This window comes from Oncorhynchus tshawytscha, linkage group LG12 (assembly GCF_018296145.1).
Source record: "Oncorhynchus tshawytscha isolate Ot180627B linkage group LG12, Otsh_v2.0, whole genome shotgun sequence".
In the NCBI taxonomy this organism is placed as follows: domain Eukaryota; kingdom Metazoa; phylum Chordata; class Actinopteri; order Salmoniformes; family Salmonidae; genus Oncorhynchus; species Oncorhynchus tshawytscha.
The window spans coordinates 37813294-37837068 of NC_056440.1; the positions used below are offsets into that span (position 1 = coordinate 37813294).

At 42.7% G+C, this 23775-nt stretch overlaps 2 protein-coding genes across 3 annotated transcripts; both read right to left on the minus strand.

The window, feature by feature from the left end:
- Positions 1-9285: 9285 nt before the first annotated feature.
- On the minus strand, positions 9286-12510 carry LOC112264010 (T-cell acute lymphocytic leukemia protein 2). Of its 2 annotated transcripts, none has more exons than XM_024440625.2 (2): positions 12225-12510; positions 9286-11449 (listed from the first exon to the last, which is right to left on the minus strand). In XM_024440625.2, the coding sequence occupies exon 2, from the start codon at positions 11435-11437 to the stop codon at positions 11099-11101; it is 339 nt and encodes a 112-aa protein (XP_024296393.1). In that variant the 5' UTR covers positions 11438-11449; positions 12225-12510; the 3' UTR covers positions 9286-11098. The 2 variants fall into 2 exon arrangements, with proteins under 2 accessions (XP_024296393.1, XP_024296392.1); XM_024440624.2 differs by having other exon boundaries at positions 12179-12506.
- A 4742-nt stretch (positions 12511-17252) lies between these two features.
- Positions 17253-23767, minus strand: LOC112264011 (protein shortage in chiasmata 1 ortholog). Its single transcript, XM_042331136.1, has 9 exons — positions 23593-23767; positions 23204-23309; positions 22987-23098; positions 22552-22667; positions 22382-22469; positions 22156-22287; positions 18879-19028; positions 17798-18620; positions 17253-17595 (listed from the first exon to the last, which is right to left on the minus strand). The coding sequence occupies exons 1-9, from the start codon at positions 23729-23731 to the stop codon at positions 17510-17512; spliced, it is 1752 nt and encodes a 583-aa protein (XP_042187070.1). The 5' UTR covers positions 23732-23767; the 3' UTR covers positions 17253-17509.
- Positions 23768-23775: the final 8 nt, after the last annotated feature.

Genomic DNA, 23775 nt, shown 5'->3' on the forward strand with positions numbered 1-23775 from the left:
GCGTCATACCCAAGAAGACTCGAGGCTGTAATCACTGCCAAAGGTGCTACAACAAAGTACTGAGTGAAGAGTCTGAATACTTATGTAAATGTCATATTTCATTTTTAAAAATATTTAATACATTTGCAAAAATTTCTACAAGCCTGTTTTTGCTTTGTCATCATGGGGTATTGTGTGTAGATTGATGAGGAACATTTTTATACATTTTTGAATAAGGCTGCAAAGTGAAAGAATTTGCAAAAAGTCTGAATACTTTCCGAATGCTGTGTATATGGCAGGAAGTTTACCACATGTACAGGTCATAAACCTTTACGGTCTCTTTTCAAAGAAATGAAGGCAGTTCCACAGATGGTGTCTCAGAGGATTCAGAGGTGGGCAATGACGTTGAGGGCGTATAAGTATTTCATCGTTTTTCGAGGCAGGAAAGTACCATGGGAATGTAGATGCCTTGAGCCGTCTTCTGCTGCCGTACACGCCAGCATAACAGCTCAACAGGACAGAGTGCTGATGTTTGTGGACAGACACGACACTCGTGACTGCAGAGCAAGTGAGAACCTGGACAGGTAAAGATCCAGGACGGTCTAGAGTTAGACAATATATGGTAAGGGGATGACCACAACAAACAGAAGGGATTGAATTTCAGAGTCAGGAAAACAGAGTTTTGCGTACAGGATGGTTGCGTTTTGTGGGGAGCACGAGTGATTATTCCACTATCAGCACGCCAGGCTATCCTACAGCAGCTACATCAGAGTCGCCCTGGGGTTGGCTAGGAGTTACTTATGGTGGCCTCAACTAGATAAGGAGATAGAGAATCTAGTCAAGACATGTAAGGAACACAGGCGAAAGCAACAGCTTCCCTCCACCCTTGGGACTTCCCAGAGAAACCTTGGAGAAGATTGCATATAGATTACGCAGGGCCATTCATGGGAAACTGTTCCTCTGTTCCTGATAATCATCGATGCACATTCAAAATGGATGGGATGTGTATCCTGTTAGTTTTGCTTCGTCCACCACTACTATCGATGGCCTGCGACAGAGTTTTAGTAATAAAGGGGATACTTGAGAGGGTGGCGAGCGACAGTGCAACCTGTTTCATGAGTACAGAAACACAAGAGTTCTCCAGAAACAACGGCATTGTGCATGTGCCATCTGCTCCACTTCATCCATCTTCAAATGGCCCAGCGGAATGCGCAGTGCAGACATTCAAAGAAACGAGGAAGTAAAGCGCAGAAGGGAGCGTAGCAGCAAAGTGTCACGTGTTCTGTTCAGCTGCAGACTTAACACCTCAACCCACAACAGGACGTTCTCCTGCTGAGATGGTACCAGGTTGTCGACTACGCTCCACACTGGACCTAGTCTATCCAGACCTGAAAAGGAAAGTTGAACGCAAACAAAACAGACAGAAAGAGAACCATGACAAATTCACCAAGGGCCGCAGTTCTGGAGAGGGGGACCCTGTCCTTACCATAAATTTCAGTCAGAGGTCAAAATGGATACCTGGACACCTGATACCTCAGATTCAGTGACGGGTCCTGTCTCTTACAAGGGAATGTTGGGAGATGGTAAAGTGGTTTGCAGACATGTTGATCCGATTATTTCCAGATGTAAGGAACAACAAGTGAGTTACCAGTTGTGGTGGCAGAGGACAGGCTGTTCTCTAGCTATCCAAGTGCTTCTGTGGTGCACGTGCCACAGACAGAGACTGTAACAGGGAAAACTGTTCACCAAGAGAAATACACAGTTTCAGTCAAATACTCTGAGCCTGGCTCAGAGTATTTGTGGCTTTTCGGTGGCTTTTACACCGTTGAGAATAAATACTACCCCTAGTGTTCGTCATTCTCAGAGGCATGCAGAGCTTCCAAGCTGCTTAAAAAACCTTTAACTCTGAACAAGAACTGATATAAATTGGTTTTTAAAAGACAACTAAAGGGCTCACAGTAAATGAGACTCAAGAATTAAATGCATAACAGTTACCCAAGCATGTGAAAAGAAAATTCAATTATTGTGAACATGTGAAATGTCATGTTTATTGTTTACACTGACTTGTTTGGATCAGTAGAGTACATGACAAGTTTTAAAGAATGTTTCAGTTAAAGGAACTTCACATTTCATAATGAGTTCATCAACGCAATAGGAGAGCATAGGGAATGTGTTATGTTGTATGTCCTAACAAAGGACTTATTTAAGAGGGGAGGAATGTGGTATTAACCGTAATACACATGCACGCCACCAGTGGGCGCAGCACTTGAGTACCTATTGGTGTCATTGCTAGGGTATTGGAATGCACCCCATACACACATTGAGTGCAGCTGCAGTTGCCTACCTGTTACACCATGCTCTGGCTTAGTAAAAAAGTAGTTTCTCCCAAAAAATTAGACATGACAAATTACTACAAATCGGTAGAATATAAGTAGTATTTGCATTAGAACATCCATTTAAACTTTTTTTTTTAAATACACTGTACTCGGTTGTTTTGTGGTGTGATCATCAAATTGACCTCATCCAATGATATTGTAAATGAGCTCACCCATAGCCTCACTGTAGTAGTCATCCATATCATGGCCACAGACTGTATTGTCATGTCCTGGGACGCATAGAGCAGACAATTCAGAACAGGAAGCTTATTTTGCCCTTTCATTTCACCATGTCACCGGGGACGCAGGACGGTGGGGGTGGGGAAGCTGCTCACAGAGCCTCTCCCAGGTGTGGGCGATAGAGAAACACAGGTTCTACACGAGAGGAATGGCCAGAATCTCAGCCATCAGCTCACCGCCGGGCAAAATGAATCAGCTAACAGTTGGTTGTACTTGACCTCTTTCAGTCTCCCCATGACTCTCCTACCTTAAATAACAGTCCAAAAAGGTAAACATCTGCATGTTAAACTGAATTTATTTTTGTATAAATTCATGAAGTCTCAAGTGGATCTGCTAGTAGTACAGGTAGTCCATCTCGTTCACGGAGAAGTGTATGAACTCAAGGAAATCCTCCAAGGATTCCACAGAAACGGAGAAATGAAAGGGTTCGTAGCTGAAACAATAGCATTCCGTGGGGTCCAGGTATAGAGAAGCACAGTGCACCAGCACGGTAACGTTGTGTCCTCTGTCTATCAGTCAATCCCTTTTAAACTAGTCGTCCAAGTGAAGCAAACATCCACAGAACAACTTTAACTCTGAATCATAGTTGCCCTCAGTGTATCGCACGTCACCAGATTAAAGAGCCAACAGCTGGTCTTTTAGGGGTGAAAAGTAAAAGCCGACATTGTAAATCTGAACAGGGTTAAAAAACAACAGAGGAAGTCAACAGAGTAGAACGAATGTAAAAGTGAATGGAAGTCATCATTTGTAAATGTTTGTGTTACTATTATGTGTGTGTGACAAACAATTATTACAATTGGGAATAGACACTTGTAAACTTTCTCACTCAGTATAGTATAGTTTATTGTAGATGACCTAATCTCTGTTTTTAATGTGAAATGTAGCACTAGTATAGTGATCAGGTGAATGAGGCAGCTGGTTTGAGTCTGGGGCCACCGAGTCCTTCCAGGGTCAGGGTCCTTTAGGAAGCTGTGGTGCTGTAACTGACTGTTTTTCTCTGGCAAATAATGTCATCTCCTACACGGCACTACACGGCACTCTGCCCCCCCCCCTATCATTGTAGATTCCTTTTGACATTGGATCCAGGAGTTTCTGTGAAAACAATACGGATTTGAATGGTTAATTTGCCTGGCTGTAAGAAAGTCAGCCTTCCTTTTTATGGTTCTATGCTACTTTTATGATGAAGGACATGAGTATTATATAAATAAGGTCTAGTGAACTTTTAGTGTGGAGCGTTCAGTATACACTATAAGTTGTTCTTCTCTAAACGGCTGCCTCTGCTCTCCTTCCTCTTTCTAACCATCCTTAGTAATCTCTTCCTCTCTCTCTCTCTCTCCCTTCCAACCCTCTCTCTCTCTCTATCGCTCTCTCTCTCTCTGTCCCTACCACCCCTCCCCTCTCTCTCTCTCTCTCTCTCCGTCCCTCCCTCCCTCCCTCCCTCCCTCCCTCCCTCCCTCCCTCCCTCCCTCCCTCCCTCCCTCCCTCCCTCCCTCCCTCCCTCCCCCCCACCCACCCACCCACCCACCCACCTCTCTCTCTCCCTACCACCCCCCTCTCTCTCTCTCCCTTCCAACCCTCTCTCTCTCCTCCCTCCCTCCCTCCCTCCCTCCCTCCCTCCCTCCCTCCCTCCCTCCCTCCCTCCCTCCCTCCCTCCCTCCCTCCCTCCCTCTCTCCCTCTCTCCCACACCCCTCTCTCTCTCTCTCCCTCCCACCAACCCCCTCTCTCTCTCTCTCTCACCTCTCTCTCTCTCTCTCTCTCTCTCCCTCCCATCAACCTCTCTCTCTCTCTCCCTCCCTCTCAGCGCCTGGGTGTGGGTTACAGCGTGTTGCTTTTTGAAGTATACATTTGCATAATCTGATTAGAATGTGGGTTTGTCTGTGTCAGGCCCTGTAAGAAAGTGCTCCAGAGGAGAGGGTGCTGTCCAGCCAACAATGGGGTCCCCCTTCCCTCGATGAGCCTGCACCTGCATCCATCCTTCATTGGGCTGCCCTCCTCTCCCTGCCGACGCTGCTGGGGAAAGACCAGAGCAATGGGTAGGAAGAAAAGAGGAGGAGGAAAGGAGGGGATAGGGAAGAAGGGGGGTGCTGAAATATTTAAACATGCAGAGTGTGAATTGGTTTAAGGGGATAAAGAGCTCAGGGCCTATCGGTTGGCACCCAGCTCCAGAAATTCTTTTTCATGGCGCCTCAGCCGGGAGTGAGAGGGCTTGCCTGCACTGATCTGGTCCATTGTGATAACAGATTCAGACAGTGTGCTAGACGCAGATAAGGAAATGTGCTGTCAATAGACCATTACCCCTGTACTTGGGAGAGAATAGTCAATCAGGCAAATATACTTGAATAAGATGAGCAGAATACAGATTTGATTTTCAGTAGCTAGTGAGTTAGCATTGAAGAAGAAAGAAATGTCAGAGAAACGTCTACAGTGTTTGGATGTTTTCTGCGAATCACGTGCATAAATGACACAGTAAATGATACTTCGATTTAATATGATTACACTGAAGGCCTATGTGTTGTGTTGAAAACGTCACATTTGTTTGGCCTTAAAAGAGTTCTATAGTTTGCTGAGCAACAACACATCCATGTACTGCATCATGTGTGCAATTTCTCTACCATATATCAATACTAGCACAGCAAAAAGACACAGACACATATACATTGTAATATACATATACATTGTAAACAACTGGAATGCTGTGTAACTGAGGATGGATTAAGGGGGGTATAACTGCATAGAAAACCTGCTGGCACTGTAGTACTGTCATCCTAATGAAGTAGGATTCTAGTCTAGTGTATCAATGGATTAAGAGCAGTCGCCTGTCCATTCCCACAGGCTGTATGCCTGCGTCCAGCAGCTGCACATTGCTCCGTTTACACACCACTAGCAGGTTTAATGGCGGTGGAGAAAAGGCCTAAAGCCTTACACCAACTCACAGTTGACTCTTCAGCTCAGTAGTTGCAGCCTGTTGGCACAGTCAGGACATGGGGCAGATTTTAAACAGTGACAATGGGTGATTAGTAGCCTGGTTAAATGCTTAACAATGGTGAGCTCCACATTTAGGCTGGTTTAACCAGGCTAGGTGATTAGAGCTGTAGACTTGTGACCTTGGGGTGTAATCGTCTTCTTAGCTGATGACGTCTCGGCCAACACAATGGTGGACCAAGGAAACTTTTCTTTCTGTTTGTTCTGTTCTGTTTGTTCACCAATCAGTAGCACTTTATTTAAACATGACTGTTTCCACTGGTATTTTCTTTGTATTTAATAGAACATTATTTTATTTTTTTAAACTAGCCTTTTATTTCAAATTCTTATTTACAATGACAGCCAAACCCAGACAAAGCTGGGCCAATTGTGCACCACCCTATGGAACCAATCATGGCCAGATGTGATTCAGCCTGGATTCAAACCAGGGACTGTAGTGATGCCTCATGCACTGAGATGCAGTGCTTTAAACCTCTGCGCCACTCGGGAGCCCTTATTAAGTGGGGGTAACAATGGGTACTTTTTGGTACTTACTTGACAAAATAGGCCTTTGTTCTCAATACATTTATTTTGCTGTAAGTTTATGTATTTTTCTAAATCAAATTTCACAGTTCTTATATAGTAATCCATGATGGAGAGCCTACAGGGAAATTCAGTAATTCAAGTCTATTAAATCTATGATGTGCGTATCTATATCAAGGGAAAATATCAAAATTATACCATTGGACAGAGAAATGGCAAAGCCTGTGTAACCTACACTGGCATCTGACTTCAGTGACATTTTGCCTCAGTAAGCGGAAAATTCCACTATGACCTCCGACGAGTCATCGAATAGACAAAAACGTCAACCAGGACTAAGATCGAATCCTACTACGACGGCTCTGATGCTCGTCGGACGTGGCAGGGCTTGCAAACTATCACGGACAACAAAGGGAAACCCAGCTGCGAGCTGCCAAGTGACACGAGCCTACCAGACAAGGTAAATTCCTTCTACGCTCGCTTCAAGGAAAGCAACACTGAACCATGCATGAGAGCACCAGCTGTTCCAAATGACTGTGTGATCTCGCTCTCCGTAGCCAATGTGAGTAAGACCTTTAAAACCTCTTAAAGATCGGGTCTTTTTTTTCAACGTTTTGTTAAAAATCGCGCAAAATTTCAATGTCCTGCTACTCATGCCAGGAATATAGTACATGCATATGATTAGTATGTGTGGATAGAAAACACTCTGAAGTTTCTAAAACTAGTTAAATCATGTCTGTGACTATAACAGAACGTGTGGAGCAGGCAAAAGCCCAAGGAAAACTGTTCACAAAAAAAATAAAAAATATCCTTCTGCCAGTTGCCTGTATTGTCTATGGCAAGGGAAAATAGATAGCGACCAGTTTACAATGCCTACAGCTTCCACACGATGTCGCCAGTACTGTCAATTGGTTTGAAGTTAATCCTTGGTGAAATGAGAAATAGGCACTTCCTGTTATCGAGTACACAGCAGGAAGTTTTGAGAGAGAGAAAATGGACCATCATTTCAAGACTTGCTGCTATTGAATACAGATCGCGCCGTGATCAATTTGATCGATTATTAACGTTTACTAATACCTAAAGTTGGTTTACAAAAGTAGTTTGAAGTGTTTTGTCAAAGTTTATCGGCAACTTTTTTAATTTAATTTTTGTAAAGCTGCTTTTTCCTGGATCAGACGGGCTTCATAAATGGACATTTTGGGTATACATGGACGGATTTAATCGAAAAAAAGACCCAACTGTGATGTTTATGGGACATATAGGAGTGCCAACAAAGAAGCTTGTCAAAGGTAATGAATGTTTTATATTTTATTTCTGCGTTTTGTGTAGCGCCGGCTACGCTAATTCTTTTGTTTACGTACCCTTCAGGTATTTCGGGGGGTTGCATGCTATCAGATAATAGCTTCTCATGCTTTCGCCGAAAAGCATTTTAAAAATCTGACATGTTGGCTAGATTCACAACGAGTGTAGCTTTAATTGAGTACCCTGCATGTGTGTTTTAATGAAAGTTTGAGTTTTAGCGAGTACTATTAGCATTTGGAGTTGCGCATTTGCATTTCCTGTTGCCTAAGTGAGACGCAGGCGTTTCACTTAGCCATAAGAGGTTTTAAACAGGTCAACATTCACAGACAGATTATCAGGATTTGTACTGAGAGCATGCGCTGACCAGCCCCTCAGGGGTGAGTGCTTAGTCCCCTCCTGTAATCCCTGTTCACCCACGACTGTGCGGCTGCACACAAATCTAACACCAATATTAAGTTTGGTGACGACACCATGGTGGTTGGCCTGATCACCGACGACAATAAGAGTGCCTATAGGGAGGAGGTCACTGACCTGGCAGTGAGGTGCCAGGACAACAATCTCTCCCTCAACGTCAGCAAGGCAATGGAGCTGATCGTGGACTACAGGAAACAGAGGGCCGATCATGCCCCATCCACATCAACGGGGCTGTAGTGGAGAGGGTTGAGAGCTTCAAGTTCCTCGGTGTCCACATCACTAAGGAATTATCATGGTCCACACACCAACACAATTGTGAAGAGGGCACGACAACGCCTCTTCCCCCTCAGAATATGTTGCATGGGCCCTCAGATCCTCATAAAGTTCAACAGCTGCACTATTGAGATCATCTTGACTGGCTGCATCACCGCTTAGTACGGCAACTGCTTGGCATCCGACTGCAAGGCACTACAGAGGGTTGTGCTTACATCACTGGAACCAAGCTCCCTGCTATCCAGGACCTCTATGCCAGGCAGTGTCAGAGGAAGGACCTAAAAATTGTCAAAGACTCCAGCCACCCAAGTCATAGACTGCTGCCACAAGGCAAGTGGTACCAAAGCACCAAGTCTGGAACCAACAGGACCCAGAATAGCTTCTAACACAAAGCCATAAGACTGCTAAATAGTTAGTTAAATAGTTTATTTTTGACATGAGCACTGCCTCCGTTTTCCAGCTTTACAGCAACATTTCAACTTAAACATTTACACATCAACAAGTCTACATACATTAGTTTAATACACCGAAAACAAACTTAGATATCAAAAAACGATTTAGATCAATCAATGCTGCTAAATATCATGTTGCTGTCCATGGTACTGATCTGTGTGTGTATGTGTGTGCGTGCATGCGTGCGTGCACACAAGTAAAATAAAAAACTATGTGACCTACCTGTAGACTAGTTGAATGCCAATGTCATCCTCCTCTCTTTCATGTTGGCAAAGCGGTCTATGGCTCTGTCATACAGTAAGTACACTTTTAGTTTTTGTTGTCATAGGCTACCTAGCTAAAATGCTTGCTAGCCTAACTTCCTAACATTGCAACAATGAACAAGCTAAGTTAGCTAGTTAGTTAACGTGAGCCTACAAGGCCTACATCTAGGCTACATATTGAACTTCAATCGTCTAAGGCCAGTGCCACAAAATATGAATTTATGGTTAGAACTGAATTGCTGTCATAATCATTGTCTGTACAGAGAATTAGCAAGCCACACTGAACAAAAATCTAAACGCAACATTTAAAGTGTTGGTCCCATGTTTCATGAGCAAAAAAAAATCCCAGAAATGTTCCATATACACAAAAAGCATATTTCTCTCCAATTTTGTGCACAAATTTGTTTACATCCTTGCTATTGAGCATTTCTCCTTTGCCAAGATAATCCATCCACCTGACATGTGTGGCATATTAAGAAGCTGATCAAACAAAATTGGAATTGGAACGCTGACTGCGATCCAAGCCTAATCGCCCAACATCAGTGCCCGACCTCAATAATGCTCTTGTTCCCGCAGCAATATTCCTACATCTAGTGGAAAGCCTTCCCAGAAGAGTGGAGGCTATTATAGCAGCAAAGGGGGGACCAACTCCATATTAATTTTGGTCATGTAGTGCATCTACGTCAATAACCTCGTACCCCAGCTTATCGACTCGGTACTCATTGTGTATTTATTCCTCGTGTTATTTATATATATTTTTCTCTCTGCATTGTTTGGAAGGGCCGTAAGTAAGCATTTCACTGTTTCACTTTGCTTACAAAGATTTGTGATTTGAAAAACACACCAAGAGCCCATGGGAGACCCTCAGGATGAGCAGTACTACATCTGCTTGTTGGGTCAGTGGTCAGGGTTTGACTGCATGGTGACCTGTGTGACTGCAGGGCACAAGTTAAGCTGTCCTTTTACTCTTCCCTTCCCTCTGTCCTCGGACACTAGATAAGGGTTCAGAGGTCAGGGGTGGTTGCTGTGTCCACACAGTGGTCAGGGTGTTTGTAGTGGACAATCAGAGGGATGGCCATTACTGGCCCATTGAGAGGGAACAAGGGCTTTACTAGACGAGGGGATCCAGAATGGACCAGTACAAACACACAGGGAGCAGCTGTACTCTTGACTTACTGGATCGGCACTTTCTGTTACATCAGTAAAAATGGTTGCATGGTGTCAATGGAATCCTCTTTTAACGATAAGAGGACGGCACTTAATTACTTTTGATCAATTCAAACAAAGTATTTTTTAAATTAATTTACAAATAATTTATTAAATAAATAGTTCCAATAAATAACATAACAATATTAACCAACATTTTACAAAAAGCATATTAATCACAATAGCCTTGAGAAAAGATGGTAAAATAAAAATCTTTGGCTACATAACATGCCTATTGTACAAAAAGAGCAAGATGGATAAATACTTGAATGGACAGACAACAAAAACTATTCCTGTTATGTGTTCATACAAAACAGTCCTACAGTTGAAACATATTTCAAAGAGGATTGTCAGTTGTGTTATCCTTCAGCTCATTCCCTGTCGTCCAAATAAATAATCAATCAATTCTGTACGTAATCAATACATATAAGATCAATGTGTCACTCAAGGAATGTGGTCATATTGCAGGATTTGATAATAAATAGTGCTTTGCAAATAAGCAAGGTCAGAATCAGAGATTCAGCACACAAAAAACAAATCTCCATAGGCTTTTGTAATTGGATTGCCGTCCTTGGTGAATTGGACAAGACTTTATCTTTCCTGAAATTACCCCCCCCCCCAAAAAAACAAAATCCTTGACATTTTCTATTTCTTAATCCTTTAAATTGTCCTTCATGGCCTTAATGCATCCTTATTTCTCATTTCAAAACGAAACATTTTTGATGCAGACATCTTTCACCACTGACAGGATGAACATACATGTCAGACATGAAGATGGGAATACATCCAAGCTACCGGTACATCCATGCAGATAACAGATTACATTTCACAAGGCTCCCATCATCCCGTCATAATTTCAAACATACAAGTGTAGCTAAATACATCCATCTCCATCTCTTTATTTCAGCAGGGACAGCATCACCCACAAACACCACACAAACATCCTCTGCTTGCCATCACCACCAACACTGTCCCCCTCAAGTGTTGCAGAGCTAAAATGGAGTTTATGGGTGGGGGTATGGTGACAGACAGTTTTACCCCAGGGAGTGGTAGATGATGATCACCCATCAGAGGAAACTGCAGCAGGCACACTACCAGGCCTCGGTACTGTCACAGCTTGATCCAGGGGAGGGGGCGTCAGTGTCGCTGGCCAGGCCCCAGGTCCTGGAGGAGGAGTGGAGACGTTCCACGTTGCCCCTGAGGAAGGTGAGCAGGGCAGTTGGGGAGTGCGAGGCCGGCTGACCACTCTGGCTCTCCAGCAACTGCACCAGGAAGTTGATGTAGCGCATGGCCAGCCGCAGGATCTCGTTCTTGCTCAGCTTCTTCTCTGGCGGGTGGGTGGGGATGAGCTTGCGGAGCTCAGTGAAGGCAGTGTTGACGTTGTGCTGCCGCCAGCGCTCCCGTGTGTTGGTGAACACCTTCTTGGTCATAGTGCTGCTCTCCTGGAGGGGGGAGGAGAGGGAAGTGTTTTAGAGAGAAATCTACACAGAATCAAAACTACCACGGTGTTGTTCTACTGGAATTACACCCTATTCCCTATATAGTGCACTACTTAGCCCATGGCAAAAGTAAATGTTATGTGACATGTTTTTCTCTGGAGTTTAGTCTGAAACGGCACTATAGTGCACAACTTTTGTCTAATCAGAAGTAGTGCACTGTATAGGGAATAGGGTGCCATTTCTGGCGCAGACCCCAGGCAGAAATGCAGTATGGTGGTGTCACATAACATTTGAATTGCACCTAAATCTCCACGATGACTGAAATATGGTGCATTAACACCGTAATGGTAAGAAATAGATGTAAAATATAGTTTAAGTATGACTAATGTAATGCATTTGATATTGGAATTCAGTTTCACCTTCAGAAGAGGAGAAATACCATCATGAAAATACATGTTTATGGAAAAGGTCTGACCTTCAGTCAATGCATAGAGGATGCTAGTGTGTTCGTCACGATTAGCGTGCATACAAATAAATACACTTCTGTTGTGTTGAACTATTTATTTCTGAATGGTACACAAAAAAATACAAGCGGAAAATGTGTTCCATCTTTCATGAGATTCCTTAACATTTTCATTCCAACAATTTTTTACTCCAACAATTCTGCAATTCAATAAAGGAAAACCTCAGAGGAAAAAACAAAAAAATCCACTTTATTGTCCCTGATCTCACCTGGTAAGTGCTGTAGCGTGCAGACAGAGGTATCAGAAGTGTGTACCTCAGGTCATCAGTGTTGGCTGCTGCAGTAGCCCAATGTAGTAGTCCAGTCCTGTGTGTAGTAGGTCCAGTCAGTCACAGCCTTCTCATACTCTGATGACTGTGTGTGAGAGGGAGGGATGGAGAGAGGGAAGGCTGGCGCATACATCTCACATTTTTATAGCTGGGCGAGCCCCTATTGTGTGACGTGTGCGGTCGTTGAGCCTCTCCTCCAGTCTGCTGCATTGTGGTGTTCAACTCAAGAGTGATGTTTCCAGCCGCAGACCACTGTGTTTCCCGTTGGGTGTTCCATTCTGTCTGTAAACAAAGAAATGACCAATAGGTTAGCGGTAAACATATGAACACTGATGTAATATCATACGTTTAACAATTTCAGAGAACATTGGAAAACTTTTACTTTCGTATCATCCACTCCTTTTTGTTGAGTCATTTCACTAAATGATTCATGAATTTTAATACGCAACAATGTGACTTTTAAAAGCTAACATTACGCTTACAAATAAATTCCTATTGAGCTGAAACTGAGACGTTTCCCTTCCTGATCCTTCCCTTACAATTCCGGACATTTGTTCCTTTCTATGCGCAAACATCAACCATGGGTAACCCATTCAGTAAAACTTTGATATCACCAGTCCTGCTACCACTGAATTCACCCTGATTGGGCCACAAAAGGTAAAAATACCATATCCAGATTGACAGTTTAACAATGCGTGTTTTGTTATGACTATGGTAATCTTGTTGAGCCATTCCAGGGGCCACACATAAATTACAGGGGGAGCATGGGGAGCGAGCAGGCTGGTCCTTCCCTGAGCCACAAGCATGAGCGCAAGTCAAGCCATCTTTCTACAACCCCTCCTCCTCGGCCCACCTCTCCTACACCCTCTCTCTCCGCCTCCCACTTTCAACCTCCGTTTCAGATTTTTAAAAACGACGTCTAGTTTAACCAATTGTTAATGTTCTTTTTTACACCCTTCAAGTGTTGTTTCAAAGACGCAGCCTTCCATAAAAGTCTCTCTGTGTGGAGTAGGAATTTACATAATCCGATTAGGGCCTGGGATTAGCGCTGGGGCCTGGAGAACAGGCCCAATGGGGCCGGCCCTGAATTGCTGCCATTCATGGGCCTTGCTGCACTTCCAAGGGGCTGCACCTGCAATGGTGGGTTCCCCTCTCCCCTGCTCTCTCCACTCTACTCGGCCTCAGGTCTGCAGACGCACTCACAGCAGGCAGTAGGCCCCTTCAGCCAGCCAGCCAGTCCGTCCGTACGTACGTCCCCATCCTCACACCAGGGGTGTATTCATTACACTGATTCTGTTGCAAAACATTTAGCAACGAAACCGTTAACTCCAAACGGAAACTGTTTTGCAACAAAAACTTGAGTTTCTATTGGACAAATTCAGGTAGATCCCTCCCAGTTTTGTTCCGTTTGCTCTGTTCGCTTCCATTTGGTTCTTAAACGGTAAACGGTTTACGTTGCAAGACTTAATGAATACACCCCAGGGCCGCATTCAGTAGGGCCAGGGCACAACTTTGTGGAATGTTCAGAGAGAAATGTATTATGTAGAATAAACATGCCTCTCTGACATGTAGAATAAGGTATCACATTGTCAGATTTATTCATGACATTTCTATCTGCAATGTTCCACAACATTTTCCTGCTGAACGCTGCCCAGCACTCTCCCAGAGCATTTACTCCACCATGACCACGATCATAAAATTTAGCTCAGCAAAGGACTTTTATCTGAAGAGCTGTGGACTGTAGCTCGGCTTTAGCTTTGGTTTTCCTGTCACGGAGGGTGGTGTGTGGGGGTAAAGAACCAATCGGCTTGACGACCCTGAAGAAAACAACATAAAGCTCCTATGGCGAAGTGAGAAAAAAATACATTAGTCAGTTTTGTTCAATTGTAGATCTTATTGAACTGCATAAACATCAAATGCAGTAAGATAGCCATGCTGTAGTGGTGTCATCAGAATAAAAAGAAACATCAGTGTGGCTAAACAAACAACTATGCAGAGACTACAATTACAAAAGTAAATGTTAACGTCTCCTTTCAACTGACGTTCACATCGAGAGCCTGTCCAATCAAAGTACTGGATCTAGAAGAACATAGTGTTATAAAACAATCAGAGTTGTAGCCTGACCTTTGAGGTGGTTAGGAAAGAATTCTGCTTTGAAGGTTAGATTTGAACAGCCTGTTAATTCTCACAATATGTCACCTATTCAATCCAGGGCCAAAGTGTGGCAGGCAGGACCAATTACTGGACCATTACACTGACGTTGATTTAGCCTCCACGTGTTGGACTTCTTTAATCATTTTCTCCCTCAGCTTTTGTTTTCCTTGCCATTAAAAACACCCCCTTTTGGTCTTTTTGTTAGGCTTGTTGTTAAGGCAATGTGGCCAGAGACATATAACCGAAACGAAAGGCTAGCTTGGTGGTTATTTATGGTGTGTATGTGTCTGTGTCTGTGTGTGTGTAGCTTATGGACAGAGGAGGTTTGCTGCTGGCAGGAATCAATGCCCTCGGGGGCTCTTTGTCTGAGGCTCATTCCTGCGGGAGCAGGCTTCAGTCTGCTGGCTGGTGGAGATAAGCACTCTCTCCACACTCTGAGAGACAGTGATAAGAGGATTTCTGTGCTAAATGAAAAACTACCTTTTGAGCTCTGAAATTAAGTGGGGGGGGACTATCAGTTTTAGCTGGAAAAATAGAACCTTCATAAAATGTTCTGATAATGAAATATTATTCTATGTAAAAGTAGTATTCGTATCTGGGTATTTAATCTAACGTAAACGGACTAATTTTAGAGTGTAAAATTATTCATGTATCAAGTCGGAATGCCAAGGACTAAATTGCAGGTCAATTACAGAGAAAAAAACTATCCTTATTTTCAGTCCAGGGACAATCCATATAAAACTGAATCCCCAGCAAAAACAAATACAAAGCACGTTTTACTTTCTCAATGGTTATTTCACACACACCTCCCAAATAGAATATATGTAGTATTCCTTTTGGAATTCTCTCGAACCCTGCAAAATGTTTCTCTCAGCAACTATTCACATGGCAGTGGAAATGCAGTGTCTATCTGACTACATAAAGCATTTTTACAAGTTGTAACTGAGGTATTTGGGACCAGTATAGTCTTAGTCCCTTATTGTCGGTAAATACAGTGGCTATGCTTGTGAATGGAGCTTTTATTGCAGTCCTGATGTCCAGTCCACCTGCTGTTTCTCACTGTGGCACAGCTAAAAACACTAACCATGGAGACAGTTGACTGCTACGGAAAGGTCACAGGACGAAAGCATTGGACTAAACAGAAGATGTTTAGATATGCACTAAGTGAACATTTGAATTCATGGAAATTACTAACATACATTCATTTGAGTTCATAAATATTAATCCGGTCTTGTTCATGGTCCTGATACAATGCTTAACATGTTCTGGCAAAAGCAAAGAAAGATAGAGGACAACATTTCAGTATCTTTAACATCATATTTTTATATGAATTTGTAAAAGCCAAAATTACACAAAACTGTCTACACGCATCCTTCTTATAAAAAAGATTCACAACATTTTTATTAAAAAAACAACTTAAACAAAAATGTATGATTATTTTCCTAACAACAGTTGAACATTTAATAGTGTCCTATAAAACACTCAAGAACCTATGGTATATTACAGAGCCTTCAGAAAGTATTGATACCCCTTGACTTTTTAGAAATGTTATGTTACAGCCTGAATTTTAAATGGATTAAATTGAGATTTTGTGTCACTGGCCTACACACAATACACCATAATGTCAAAGTGGAATTAAACATTTAAAATGAAAAGCTGAAATGTCTTGAGTCAAGAAGTGTTCAACCCCTTTGTTGTGGCAAGCCTAAATAACTTGTATGGACTCACTCTGTGTGCAATAATAACATTTAACATGATTTTTGAATGACTACCTCATCTCTGAACCCAACACATACAATTTATCTGTAAGGTCATTCAGTCGAGTAGTGAATTTCACCCACAGATTCAACCACAAAGACCAGGGAGGTTTTCACAAAGAAGGGCACCTATTGTTAGATGGGTAAAAAATAAAATAAAGCAAGACATTGAATATCCCTAGTCACTCCACCTAGTCACTACAAAGATACAGACGTCTTTCCTAACACAGTTGCCGGAGAGGAAGGAAACCGCTCAGGGATTTCACCATGAGGCCAAAAACAGTTACAGAGTTTAATGGCTATGATAGGAGAAAACTGAGGATGGCTCAACAACATTGTAGTTAATACACAATACTAACCAATTTGACAGAGTGAAACGAAGGAAGCCTGTACAGAATACAAATATTAAAAAATATGCAACCTGTTGGCAACAAGTGATTAAAGTAATACTGCAAAGAAAACGTGGCAAAGCAATTCACTTTATGTCCTAAATACAAAGTCTTATGTTTGGGACAAATCCAATACAACACATTACTGAGTAGCACTCTCAATATTTCCAAGCATAGTGGTGGCTGCATCATGTTATGTGTTTGCTTGTAATAGTTAAGGACTGGGGAGTTTTTCAGAATAAAAAAGAAACTGAATGGAGCACAGGCAAAATCCTAGAGGAAAACCTGGTTCAGTCTGCTTTCCACCAGACACTGAGAGATGAATTCACCTTTTAGCAGCACAATAACCTAAAACACAAGGCCAAATATAAACTGGAGTTGCTTACCAAGAAGAAACTGAATGTTCTTGAGTGGCCAAGTTATACTTCTGATTTAAATCTACGGCAAGACCTGAAAATGGTTGTCTAGCCAACAACCAATTTGACAGATCTGGAAGAATTTTTAAATAAATAAAATGGGCAAATGTTGCACAATCCAGGCGTGGAAAGCTCTTAGAGACTTACCCAGAAAGACTCAGCTGTAATTGCTGCCAAAGGTGCTTTACAAAGTATTGACTCAGGGGTGTGAATACTTATGTAAATAAGATATTTCTGTATTTCATTTTCAATACATTTCCCAAGATTTCTAAAAACACATTTTCTTTTTGTCATTATCTGGTATTGTGTATAGATGGGTGACAAACAAAATAAAAGTAATTCATTTTGAATTCAGGTTGTAGCACACAAAATGTGGAATAAGTCAAGGGGTATGAATACTTTCTGGAAGGCACTACCTGTATTTCTTACATACTGAATATCACTAGTTGTAGACAGGGCAAGGGACTGACAGGATTCTATCCTTGTAAGTTTTAAGAGTTTTCTGTTCATTCAGGTCATTCTTACTATTTTGCCACTTCATAAATATGAGACATTTTAGAAAAACCTTAGTCTTGTCTGTCCATCACTTCGGCCTGGCACCTTCTCATAACTGAGCTTTCCCCTCTTCAATGGTGTTAAAACTGGAGGGAAATAAGAAGAGTGAAATACATGAACAGGACAAAATAATCTTGTAATTGCTCACATTTACATAAATAATTATGTTCTTTTCACACTTCAGGCTATATTGGAACTTTTCCAAATGACTAAAGGAGTTCTCTAAAAACCTATTTAAATGCAAACTTGATTTCTCAGCACTCTAAACATGTTACTCTCAGTCTTCACCTGTGCCAGCCATCTCTGGGCCTTCTGCTCTCCTCTTCCTCTCCATCCCCGTTCTGTAACTGGTCCCATAGTCAGGTGACACACTCATGTCTCCCCTCCCCAGGGCAGTGCTGTAGGGGCTGCCACTGCTACTGCCCCCCCATGCCAGAGCTCTTCTAGGCGAGGCCAGGCTGGGGTAGTGGCTGACATCAGGGTAGTGCAGCCGGTCACTGTACCCTACTGTAGAGAACGAGTACATCTGGTTGTTGGAGTACGCTGGTCTCTGTGTGTTGGTGCTGTAGCTGAATGAGGATGAGAGGCCCGTCGGAAATGGATTTTCTGGCGCGTAGTTTCTGGGGGAGCCACAGGACTCCTGGTGCAGGGGTGCGCTGCCCGTCCACTCCTCTCCTCCTCTATTCCAGCCTACAAATTTCAGCTCATTGCTCTCCTCTACCTCCCATGGGTTGTGGCTCCAGGTGTGCTGAAAAGGGGCCTGCTGGGAGCCGAAGGAGGGACTCAAGTCCACCTGGAAGTCTGCACCGTCTTCCTTGGTCATGACAGAGCTTTCTTCATAGAAGCTCCCCGCTACACTCTCAGCACTGGGGGAGCCAGCGAGGAAGCAGATGGAGTTGAATGGTTCTGGGTCGCGGTGTGTGTGACGGTTACAGTCGGCGTGTGGATCGCGGCTTGTATGAGTGTCGGTGTGTGTGTATTGATTGTCTCTGCTTGTGGCCCAAGGCTCAGTGGGGCTATTGTGGTCTTTCTGATGAGTGAAGTCAATGTGAGACTCTGTGGAGGAGGCAGCCGCAGTCAGCTTGTACAGAGACGTGGTGTCACTGAAGAGCTGAAATAAGAAGGAAGATAATTATTTCAAGTTTGTATTATCAATATAGCACCATCACAGAGTTTGGCTGATAAAACATAACTGAAGACAAAGTTCGGAATGATGAGGATACAGATGTTCCATAGCATATGGAAAACGCATACATCTACATTGTAATATACAAAAAAGTAAGAGACAACCCCATATTTTCTTCCCAATGAAGGCAAGATCTATGACAAGACTAGGAAACTCGTGAGAGGAGATGGCTGGCCAGGTCACCTTGACAACTTTGTGAGGGACCTCAGGGAGCAGCTCCTGCAGCTGGGAGAGGGAGGCCCCCAGGAGCCAGTGGAGAGAAGGGCCCCTACTCAACATCAGCTGGGCCACCAAAGGGTTCACACAGGGGAAACCTAAGAGGCACCTCTCCTCCTGGAGGGAAGACATAAGGGAAGAGCAGCCGGTGAGACCAAATAAACAAACACGTACACACACGCAAAAAGACACACACACAGTACCAGTCAAAAGTTTGGACACACCTACTCATTCAAGGGTTTTTCTTTATTTTTTACTATTTTCTACCTTGTCACAACACAACTGATTGGCTCAAACGCATTAAGAAGGAATGGAATTCCACAAAGGCACACCTGTTAATTGAAATGCATTCCAAGTGACTACCTCATGGAGCTGGTTGAGAGAATGCCAAGAGTGTGCAAAGCTGTCATCAAGGCAAAGGGTGGCTATTTGAACACTTTTTTGGTTACTACATGATTCCATATGTGTTATTTCATAGTGTTAATGTCCTCACTATTATTCTACAATGTAGAAAATAGTAAAAATAAAGAAAAACCCTTGAATTAGTAGGTGTGTCCAAACTTTTGACTGGTACTGTACATCCAAATACACAAGAGCAAATACACATACAAACACAGTTGCACACACGCACACAGACCCTCCACTGGGACAACTAATTCCCTCTGTGTAAACTGTATGCTTCCGTCATTAATTAACTAAATGATGAAATCGGCACTATTATACAGCACTCTGAAATTAACTACATTCATTTGGTATTAGGATCCCCATTAGCTGTTGCAAAAGCAGTATCTACTCTTCCTGGGGTCCACACAAAACATGAAACATAATACAGAACATTAATAGAAAAGAACAGCTCAAGGACAGAACTAGATCCATTTAAAAATGGCACACGTAACCTACATATCAATACATACACACAAACTATCTAGGTCAAATAGGGGAGAGGTGTTGTGCCGTGTGGTGTTGCTTTATCTGTTTTTGCAATGGCTCAATATAATACTGCACGCCTTCTTGAATTTGTTCTGGATTTGGGGACTGTGAAAAGACCCCTGGTGGCATGTCTGGTGGAGTAAGTGTGTGTGTCAGAGATGAGTTTAAGTTGACTATGCAAACAATTTGGAATTTTCAACACAATGTCTCTCATAAAAAAGAAGAAGTGATGCAGTCAGTCTCTTAGCCAAGAGAGACTGGCATGAATAGTATTTATATTAGCCCTCTGATTAAAATGAAGAGCAAGACGTGCCGCTCTGTTCTGGGCCAGCTGCAGCTTAACTAGGTCTTCCTTGCAGCACTCAACCACACAACTGGCCAATATTCAAGATAAGACAAAACTGGAGCCTGCAGGACTTGCTTTTTGGACTGCAGTGTTATAAAAGCAGAGATTCTCTTTATTACAGACAGAACTCTCCCCATTTTCACAACCATTGAATCTATATGTTTTGACCATAACAGTTTACAATCTAAGGTAACACAAAGTCATTTAGTCTCCTCAACTTGTTCTGGATCGCACCCTTCATTACCAGATTCAGCTGAGGACTAGAACTTAGGGAATGATTTGTACCAAATACAATGCTCTTAGTTTTAGAGATGTTCAGGACAAGTTTACTACTGGCCACCCATTCCAAAACAGACTGCAACTCTGTTAAGGGTTTCAGTGACTTCATTAGCTGTGGTTGCTGATGCTTATATGGTTGAATCATCAGCATACATGGACACACATGCTTTGTTTAATGCGAGTGGAAGGTCATTGGTAAAAATAGAAAAAAGTAGAGGGCCTAGAGACCTGCCTGCTATAGACCATACTTTACATGTTTGACATTATAGAAGCTTCCATTAAAGAAAACCCTCTGAGTTCTATTAGATTGATAGCTCTGTATCCACGATATGGCCGAGGTTGAAAAGCCATAGCACATAAGTTCTCAACAACAGTTAATGGTCAATAATATCAACTGCTGTGATGAAATCTAACAGTACAGGTCCCACAATCTTCATATCAATTTCTTTCAACCAATCATCATTCATTTGTGTCAGTGCAGTACATGTTGAGTGCCTTTCTCTATAAGCATGCTGACAGTCTGTTAATTTGTTTACAGAGAAATAGCATTGTATTTGGTCAAACACAATTTTTCCCAACAGTTTGCTAAGAGCTGGCAGCAAGCTGATAGGTCAGCTGTTAGAACTAGTAAAGGCCACTTTACCACTCTTGGGTAGCGGAATGACTTTGGCTTCCCTCCAGGCCTGAGGACAAAGACTTTCCTCTAGGCTCAGATTAAAGATATGACGGATAGGAGTGGCTAAAGAGTCAGCTACCATCCTCAGTAGCTTTCCATCTAAGTTGTCAATGCCAGGAGGTTAGTCAAAAAGAATCAACCAAAATTCTATCTTGCAATGCTTTTTTTTCATAATTTGTATTTTTATGCATGAGTATGATGGCTCACTGTTCGTTGTTGGCATTTCCTGCCTAAGTTTGCCCACACTTTGCCAATGAAGTAATCATTAAAATAATTGGCAACATCAAATGGTTTTGTGATGAATAAACCATCTGATTTGATGAAAGATGGAGTTGAATTTGTCTTTCTGCCCATAATTTAATTTAATTTTTTTATACAATTAGTCTTGGCTTCATAATACAGTTTCTTCTTCGATTTGTTGAGTTTAGTCACATAATTTCTCAATTTGCAGTAAGTCAGCCAGTCAGATGTGCAGCCAGACATATTTGCCACATCACTTTCAACCGTACAGTTTTTCCATATCCTCATCAATGGTGCCCTCACAGTTCTAACATTGAGTTTCTTAATAGGTGCATGTTTATCAATAATTGAAAGAAGCAATTTCATAAATTCATCAAGTGCAGTGTCTGGATGCTCCTTATTAATCACATCAGACCAACAACATTTCTTTAACATCATCCACATAAGGGTCACAGCTAAATCTTTTGTATGATCTCTTATACACTATTTTAGGCCCAGCTTCTGGAACTTTGGCTTCCCTGATATAGCCACTGTATTGTGATCACTGCATCCAATGGGTACGGATACAGCTTTAGAACAAAGTTCTACAGTATAAAAAAAAATGGAATCAACACATGTGGATGACCTTGTTCCTGTCGTGTTTGTAAACACCCCGGTAGGTTGATTAATAACTTGAACCAAATGATAATAATAGCAGTGGGAAGGATGAAAATACCACATGCCACTGAGAGATAAAAAGGCAGTTTGGTAAGACTACAGTAGTTACTAGTCACCTTTGAGGAAATCACAGAAAGCCACTCTCTGTCCAGGTAGCTGAGAGGATCTCTGTCACTGGACAGCAGTGTATGGAAGGCTATCTGGCAGATCCATTTGGCAATGTCCACCACTTCTGATACAATCAGCACCTGGTATTGAGAGAAATAAGTCAGCAAAGCATTCATAGAAATGTTGTATCAGACTTGCATGGTTGATTTTGATGAGAGATTAAATGTATTTTACCTTGACATCCAGGTCCTCAGTCTTGAGGCCAAACAGCACCAGAGAGGAGTAGACCAACACCAGGTTGTTGAAGCCCTCACTGGTCAACCTACACCCACAGAGACGACCACAAAGACAACTCAAAAATGTCTTCTGTGGGAAATGTGTGTGCGTTGGTGGTGAGTACTAACCCAGAGTCCTGCTGGCAGTGAAGGATGAGCCAGCAGCAGCTGTACTGCAGAGACAGAGCAGTCAGTCGAATCACTAGACTCTCACAGGCCCGCTCTTGACACAGCTCCTCCTGCTCCTGGTGATGGGGGAGACCAGAGCAAAGAACACACATGCACAGTTTGAGAATAATGTCTTAACCTACAGTTCTTCTAGGTATGAGACAGAAACAGATAGAAAAGTGTTATCAACTGGGAAATGTGTTATTCAAGAATGTAATAATAGGATAGAAAGGGGAGTGTATGAAGGGAGAAGGCCATGGGCATACAGTCCATTTTGGTGGAGAGACATTCTTCTGAAGAACATTTATTGGGACACAACTAAACAATGGATAAGATCATTCTAAAGAGAGACAGAGCAAGGCTCTCTCCTCACTGAGACTGGCCAGGAGGACCTACTTGAATGATGACTGCAGTGCTTTCGTCTACTGTAATCACAGCATAGTGGTGAGTCCCTCCAAGCATCTGTAAGGACTGAGAGTGGCTCCTCTCCAATACAGTCATATTACACCTGCAACAAAGAGACACATCCTCAAACCTACTCCAAGAAATAAGGCCAATAAAGTAAACGGATTTCAGAAGTGACTTCAAATGATTCAGTGGAAAGAAGACCCACGTTGATTCCAGTATCTGAAGCAACAGAGGACAGCTGAGCAGACCCTCGGTCACAAACAACACGAAGGGGACACTCTGCTCCAGGGACCAAGACTCAGGGTCACTCACTGATGGATTAATACAAATACAGACAGGCAAGCACACACAAATGGAAATTGGTGAAAGGAGTATTGATTATTATAGTGCCTTTACATCTGCATTGCTTGCTCTCTTGGGTTTAAGGCTGGGTTTCTGTATAAGCACTTTGTGACAACTGCTGTTGTAAAAAGGGCTCTATAAATACATTCGATTATCATAATTGATCGATCATTTCAGAATTTCATGAGAAATGGCCAAGAAGCAATTAACACCAGTTAAAAGAATCATCTTCCTGCTGAGTTCAATACAAACCAGAGGAATTAGGTATCCTGGTCTGGAAGGTGATGTGGGTGATGTTCCTCTCTGTGCAGATGGCAGCCCAGGGCGAGTGTTCTGTGTTGCTGTACTCCACCACCAGGGAGAAACAGTCCCAGGGGAAGTCTGCTCCCATGTGCTGAATACACACCACCACACAGCAGCTACGCTGCAGGCTGG